Source organism: Phyllopteryx taeniolatus, chromosome 15 (assembly GCF_024500385.1).
Source record: "Phyllopteryx taeniolatus isolate TA_2022b chromosome 15, UOR_Ptae_1.2, whole genome shotgun sequence".
Lineage (NCBI taxonomy): Eukaryota > Metazoa > Chordata > Actinopteri > Syngnathiformes > Syngnathidae > Phyllopteryx > Phyllopteryx taeniolatus.
This window is the reverse complement of record NC_084516.1, coordinates 6,544,708-6,552,280: the sequence shown is the minus strand read 5'-3', so window position 1 is coordinate 6,552,280 and position 7,573 is coordinate 6,544,708. Positions and strand designations below refer to the sequence as shown.

Sequence of the window (7,573 nt, the reverse complement as noted above, 5' to 3'; positions counted from 1 at the left end):
GCGTCCTTTTATTCTTTTAATTTATGACTAAATCATGCTCGCAGCAGCTTGAGAAATATAAGGTTTTTCTATTTTTAAACCTTCATGCTCCAGAAAATGAGTGTGTTGGTTTTACACCCATGAAAAAGACTCAGACTTTTAATTTGACAAAGGCAATAATGTGTTTTGAAGTTGTTAAAATGGGAAAGAAAAGAAGCCTTACTACATGTACCAGTATGACTATGGAATCCAGCTACTGTACTTCAAGAGGCATAGACTGTATATTGATATCTTGACTATGTTATATTAATATTGCTGTCAATTCACACAGGATTTTTGCTATGAAAAATATCTTTGAAAGGTTGGCAATAAGGACCGATTTCGTATCCGCTACCGTGGCTGTCTTGTGATTATTTTGGTCAGAATAAACTTTGAAAGAAAATGTGGAAATAGTTATATATGGGTTGGTTATCCATAAAGATCATTAGATTTGTTGCTTTTGGGGTCAAAGCCTATGCTGTCACATTTGCAGTGACCGCAGTGCAAACTAACTTGAAATGAATGAAATGGACAACCTATATGGAGGAAATTGTCTCTTTCAGTCCTTTTTAACTGTTCTGATGCACATTTGGAGACCCACACCCTTCAACAGGACATCTACCTGAAGGGAGATGTACAACAATTACAGAAGACAGACACCAAAGGTAAACAAACCCAGCTCATATTTCACCCAGAAACTGACCACTTGTGTATTTCTGTGATTAACTGCTGAGGAATAGAGAGCCAATAGACTGGTGGCAAAAGTACTTCCACTCAGTTCTCAAATACACTAGTACCTTGAGATACAAGTGACTCGACTTACATGTTTTTCGAGATACAAGCCGTCGTTTGGCCAATCTTTTGCTTTGGCTTGCGAGGAAAAATTTGAGATACGAGCGCTGTATGGTGGTAGTGAACTCAACTCACTTCACAAAAGCAGCACAGTGCCACATGGTGGCAATCTGTTAAATGCCACTCCCAGTGGAGGTTTACTGTCCAACTAAACATAAAGAAAAGAGAATTACACATTGTGTATTAAAAACAACCACATACGGTAGATTTGCTTTAGTTTAGATAGTCTGTTTAGCTTAATGCTAATAACAAATAGCATCTGAGTTGCACTGTTATAACCCTTTTAGCAACGGATTTTTGAACACAAACGGTGGAGCAACACGTAAACAGATAATATAAAAATACAGGTATATATATATATGTATCAGAATCAGAATCATCTTTATTTGCCAAGTATGTCCAAAACACACAAGGAATTTGTCTCCGGTAGTTGGAGCCGCTCTATATGTAATATGCTTATCTCCAGCTCCATGCATATCCATATAACTGTATTATACTGCCACCAGGTGGTCAAGTCCCACACACTGGAAGGAGCAGCACAATGTCCATTGAATCGAAGCAAAAAAAAATGCTGCATAATTCTGAAACAAGTAGTAATTAATTGTCATTACTGTATGTTTTCTGATTTTTAACACATTCCAAAGTATTCTGTTTTGTTTTTTTGGGAGCCTGGAACCCACCACTGCTAATTACCAGGTGAAGGTCATTCCATGAGCACCGAGTTGTAAACGGTGAGCATAAAAAACATGTCAGCCTGGCGTAACACTTTCCGAAGTGTTACGGCAAATTGAATCATGAGCGAGTCGGTGCACGGTTGCATCAGTTGTTTACTGCCGTCAATTTTCCGTCAGGCCCCGCATTGCTTGGTTGCATCATTGCCAATCGGTGTTGAATGCATGACGGCTTGCCACAACATGTCTGCCTCACCGACCCCCGCCACTTCATTCTTTTTACTAGCCATTGTTTCCACCAGATTCCCTCCGACACTTTCACCCAAGTGTCATTGCTTTAAACTAGTGGATTTTTAAAAATTATTTCTCTGCAAGGGTGTGTGCACAAGGGCCTCAAAGAGACATGGCGGCTGGTTCCTGACACTCTGATTGGACGACGGGACGGGAAAAGGATCCCTCAAGTGTTGGTGTGTCTTCCGAGAAGGACTTTTCCAATCATTTATTTTAAGGCTCAAGCTCAGGATACAGAAGACTTAGTTTGATTCACCGATTTATTGAATAGGTAAGTGGCTTTTGTTGGCATACTTAATAGAATGTAAGTAAGTCTATTAACCCATTTAGCTACTCTAACATAGGAATAACTACTCATAAATAGGCATCCTTGAGTCACTTGAAAGGGACAATTATTATTACTGCTTGATTGTTTGATTTTGTAATTATTACAAATTGTACATTTATATTCAAAAATTCAAAATTAATAATTAGAATCATTTTCATTTTTCAATTAAAGGTTTATTTTTAAAAATGTTTCATCCTAATTCACTACTTATTTATTATTGTTGCTTGTGATTTGAGTTTTTAGCAGTGGCGTCGCTAGTCCTAATGTGTCTCAAGCCCCCAGAATAAATATTTGGTAATATATGTTAATGTTGAAGATTCAAACTCCAACCCCCCACTTAAAACCGAGTCGTGAGTGTGTCAGTGCCAGCTATCAAAGACAGTTACATCATAAAATGCATACAGTGTGTGTCTATTTTTATTTTATAGTGGACGTCACACTGAGATATTAATATATTGCCTCTGGTTTAACTTGTTGTTTATACAGCAGATGTACATTGTAAAGGAATACTCGCAAATAATTCATATAGCACCATGCAGCTACAACCCCAATTCCAGTGAATTTGGGACATTGTGTTAAACATAAATAAAAACAGAATACAATGATTTGCAAATCATGTTCAACCTATCTTTAATTGAATACACTACAAAGACAAGATATTTAATGTTCAAACTGATAAACGTTATTGTTTTTAGCAAATAATCACTAACTTAGAATTTTATGGCTGCAACACATTCCAAAAAAGCTGGGACAGGGTCATGTTTACCACTGTGTTACATCACCTTTTCTTTTAACAACATTCAATAAACGTTTGGGAACTGGGGACACTAATTGTTGAAGCTTTGTAGGTGGAATTCTTTCCCATTCTTGCTTGATGTACAGCTTCAGCTGTTCAACAGTCCGGGGTCTCCATTGTCGTATTTTACGCTTCATAATGTGCCACACATTTTCAATGGGAGACAGGTCTGGACTGCAGGCAGGCCAGTCTAGTACCCGCACTCTTTTACAACGAAGCCACGCTGTTGTAACAGATGCAGAATGTGCTTTGGCATTGTCCTGCTGAAATAAGCAGGGGCCTCGATGAAAAAGACGTTGCTTGGATGGCAGCATATGTTTCTCCAAAACCTGTATGTACCTTTCAGCATTAATGGTGCCTTCATAGATGTGTAAGTTACCCATGCCATTGGCACTAACACAGCCCCATACCATCACAGATGCTGGCTTTTGAACTTTGCATCTATAACAGTCCGTCCAGATGGTTTTTTTCCTCTTTTGCCCGGAGGACATGACGTCCACAATTTCCAAAAACTATTTGAAATGTGGACTCGTCGGACCACAGAACACTTTTCATCAGTCCATCTTAGATGAGCTCGGGCCCAGAGAAGCCGGCGGCATTTCTGGGTGTTGTTGATAAATGGCTTTTGCTTTGCATTGTAGAGTTTCAAATTGGATTTACGGATACAGCGCCGAACTGTATTAACTGACATTGGTTTTCTGAAGTGTTCCTGAGCCTATGTGGTGATATCATTTACACATTGATGTCCATTTTTGATGCAGTGCCGCCTGAGGGATCGAAGGTCACGGGCATTCAATGTTGGTTTTGCTAAAAACAATAAAGTTTATCAGTTTGAACATTAAATATCTTGTCTTTGTAGTGTATTCAATTAAATATAGGCCGAACATGATTTGCAAATCATTGTATTCTGTTTTTATTTATGTTTAACACAACATCCCAACTTCATTGGAATTGGTGTTGTACTACTGCAAGCACACACACACACACACGGGCGAGTTGCACTATAACTACAAAGAGGAAACTGAGGGTCAGTCAGTGAAGGAGCGAGGGGCTAAGGGCACCACTTCATTACATTCATTCAAAGTAAGAGGAGCATCACAATGATCATTCTTTTTCATTTAGTCACTTTGAACATATTAATGAATTCATGTTAAGGACTAAAGGAGTGCTAAAGGTACTCTATGGGTCACACATACTGTCTATATCTTTACAGTTCATGGCACTTTTTTGCACATTTAGCTACTAAAAGTCCATCCTTTATCGTTGAGCTTTACTGTTATTTAGTCCTGCTCATATACAGTAAGCTACATGAATATGTGTTGTGGATGATATCATTAATGTGGTGTGCCAGGTGAGGGTTTTATTGACGGCGCATTAGGGGGAGGAAGTAGGATTAAAAAGAAATAACAGTGTAATGGTGATAAGAGCCAGTTTAGTAGATCACCATAATAAAGCAACGAATTGTGCTCAGCAGTCATTGAATAGGACATATACAATACTACTACGACTACTACTACCTCTACTGTTACTACTACTATAATTTAAAATTAATAATATACAGTACATTGTATAAATAACACATTTTAAATGTGCCATATTTTACCAAACCAACTTTTTCAAGTATTTGGGAAGTAATATTGGCTCTACGGTGCCTCAGTAAAAGTGAAATATGAATTAAAATCATCCACGCGTTCCTGAGTTCCAGATGTTTTTCTGCCGAGAGGTCTGAAATTAGATCATTGGAATTCATCTATCCAGCCACCAAACCACCTAGCTACCTTGTACCTAACAATCATCTATCCTGAAGCTTTTAACTGGAACACATAAGAGGGAGCACATTCTGTCATCTCTATTCTGGCCTCCCTCTGTTGGCTGTCTTTGCACTTTAGAGTTGATGTTAAGATTCTTTTGTTCATTTTTAAATCTTGAAATGATCTCTGAACTACTCTATCCGTGACACTCCTGCCCGTTGCTCAGGTCTCAGCGCAGGTACCGAACTCTAAGCGGAAGCTCAGAGGGGATAGGACGTTTCCTATTGCTGGTCTTAAACTATGGACCAACATTGTCCCAGATTATCGCACTACTCGTCACTTTAAACCGCATACACTCGTTGAAGTCTCAGCGCCCCTTGCACAATGGTCATTGCACCGGTCTATTGCAATATTAGTCATTCGAACTGCTCTAAGTGCTAGAGGACTCTGCATCTTTTTGCACAATTGTTTTTTGTCAATGTCTCTGTCTCCAAAGTGTTCTGTAAATTGACTGTCTGTTGTACTAGAGCGGCTCCAACTACCGGAGACAAATTCCTTGTGTGTTTTGGACATACTTGGCAAATAAAGATGATTCTGATTCTGAATGACCTCCTGGTACACATTAGACAACCCCTGTCCTTGTCCATTTTTTTAAAACGTGCCTAAAAACCCATTTTTATTGCTTGTCTTTTAACACAGCATGAGACAATGCTGTTATTTTATTAGTGTCTTATTTGTCTATATTATTTGAATCTTCTACCCTGTGATAGATCTCGGGTTTCCTGTGCCCTCTCTACGCCATGGATTTCCTCTTCCTCAACTCGTCGGCGCTGTTCATCTCTCAGCGGCCCGTCAACGCCACGCCGTGGGAGCTCACGGTGTACGAGGGCTGCCACGACATGCCAGCCGTTCTCATCTGGTACCTGGGCCTGCAGTTCATCAACATGTTCCTGGGCATCCCGGCCAACATCATGGTCCTGTGGCTCATCCGCAAGAACAAGGGTGACTCGTCCACGTCGGACATCTTCATCCTGCACTTGGCTGTTCTGGACGTGCTCTTCTGCCTCATCCCGCCGCTGGAGCTGGCCAACATCGTGTTCCTCACCACCAGCAGCACCTGGTACGTATTGCGCTTCTTCTACGGCATGAAGGACTCGTCGCCGCTCTTCCTCTCGTGCATCTGCTTGGACCGCTACGTGGCCGTGGTGCACCCCATCACCTTCACCGAGCTCAAGGACCGGCAACACCGGGCCGGCCTGGCCGCGCTGGTGTGGCTCGTCACGCTGGCCTACGCCGCCGCCAAGTCCGTGGGCCACATCGTCAACTTCGAGAAGGTCTTCACCACCATGATCCTGGCCGCCTTTGCCTTCATGGTGTTCTGCAACATCGCCATCCTGTGGGTGCTGCGCCAGTCCGGGCCCGGCCGGGATGAGATGCACCCAGTGAAGAAGCGAGCCTTCAAGATGGTGCTTATCATCCTCGCCATCATCGTCTTCAACTACTTCCCGCCGGTGGCGCTCTTCCCCTTCCAGCACTACTTCTCGCCTGACGTCTTCCGTTGTTACATCCACTACGTCGCCTTCGGTCTGATGGACTTCAGCAGTAGCATCCAGCCCATGCTCTACCTGTCTAAGGAGAAGGTGGCATGTCCCGGCTGCTGCCAGGCCAACACCACGCACCTCCGGTAGCTTCTACATTGTGAACGTAATTGAGAGACACTCGCACAATCCACTGACATCCGATACAAGAGCCTTGGTCTTTGATTGTCACGTAAAAATGAAAGATAGCCAACTAAGCGGTGTACACTTTTTGATTGCATCGACATACAAGTTTTAATTAAACATATCTGTACTATTGTGTTCGTAGCACTGCATCTCACCAAGAGTTTGCTCTAATATTTTGATTACCGCATTTATCGATATGAGAGCCCTTAGTGCGATGTAGGGCACAAACACATTTTTTCAATGAACACCTCCGTAAAAGTGGCAAATCAAAATTGACCGTTATCTTCTGTCTATCTACAGCTCTTGTATTGGATCTCATTAGATGATGCACCCGGTGTCGTAGTTGGTGAGTGTAAAATTTCAGTCTCGCTGAGAGGTCAAAGTTACAAAACTGATAATGTACTAGTCAAAATTCCAAAAGCAATATATGGAGAGCGCGGGCCAAAAGTAGGTACACTGTAAACTTTTCAAATGAATTTATTTAAGGAGGGATGGAACTGTATGAAAGGAGGGAAGGATGGACAGAGAGAAACAATGATGTATGAAAGGAATGAAAGGAGGAAGGATGCAAGGATGGCATGAAAGGATGGAAGGAAGGAAGGATAATGGATGGGAAGGCGGAAGTACAGAAGGTAAAACGGGTGGATGGATGTAAAGAAATAAAGATGTATGGTACGTAAGGAAGGAAATGAGGAAGGAAGGAAACATGAATGATATGAAAGGAAGAAATGAGAGGAAGGAAGGTAACAAGGATCTATGAAATGAAAGGACATGATAGAAAGGAGGAAGTACAGAAAGAAATAAAAGATGTATGAATAGGAGAAAGGAAGGAAGAATAATAGACGAGGAAGGATGGAAAGAAACAAGGATGTATGAAAGGGAGAAAGGAAAGAAGGAACGATGGAAACAAGGATCTAGGAATGATGGGAAGGAAAGAAGGATGTATGGAAGGAGGCATGAATGATAGAAGGAAACAAGGATGTATGAAATGGACAGGGGTAAGGAAGGATACAAGGATGTATGAAAGGAAAGTAAGATGATAGAAGGGAGGAAGCTAGCAATGAAGGGAGGGACAATGGAAGAAAACAAGGAAGGAAGGAAGAATAGAAGGATGGGGTTAACTCACTTTTAGGGTCTCCACC

The 7,573-nt window shown here is 41.4% G+C and overlaps 1 protein-coding gene across 1 annotated transcript; it reads left to right on the top strand.

Annotated features, from left to right (window-relative positions):
• The first annotated feature begins 1,545 nt into the window (after positions 1 to 1,545).
• Positions 1,546 to 7,448, top strand: hcar2 (hydroxycarboxylic acid receptor 2-). Its single transcript, XM_061798839.1, has 3 exons — positions 1,546 to 1,601; positions 1,917 to 2,103; positions 5,478 to 7,448. Exon 3 carries the CDS (start codon positions 5,508 to 5,510, stop codon positions 6,393 to 6,395), a length of 888 nt encoding a protein of 295 aa, XP_061654823.1. The 5' UTR covers positions 1,546 to 1,601; positions 1,917 to 2,103; positions 5,478 to 5,507; the 3' UTR covers positions 6,396 to 7,448.
• Positions 7,449 to 7,573: the final 125 nt, after the last annotated feature.

Bases quoted from the DNA above. Each gene is read 5' to 3' on its own strand.
- hcar2 (XM_061798839.1), top strand. From the start codon at position 5,508: ATGGATTTCCTCTTCCTCAACTCGTCGGCGCTGTTCATCTCTCAGCGG.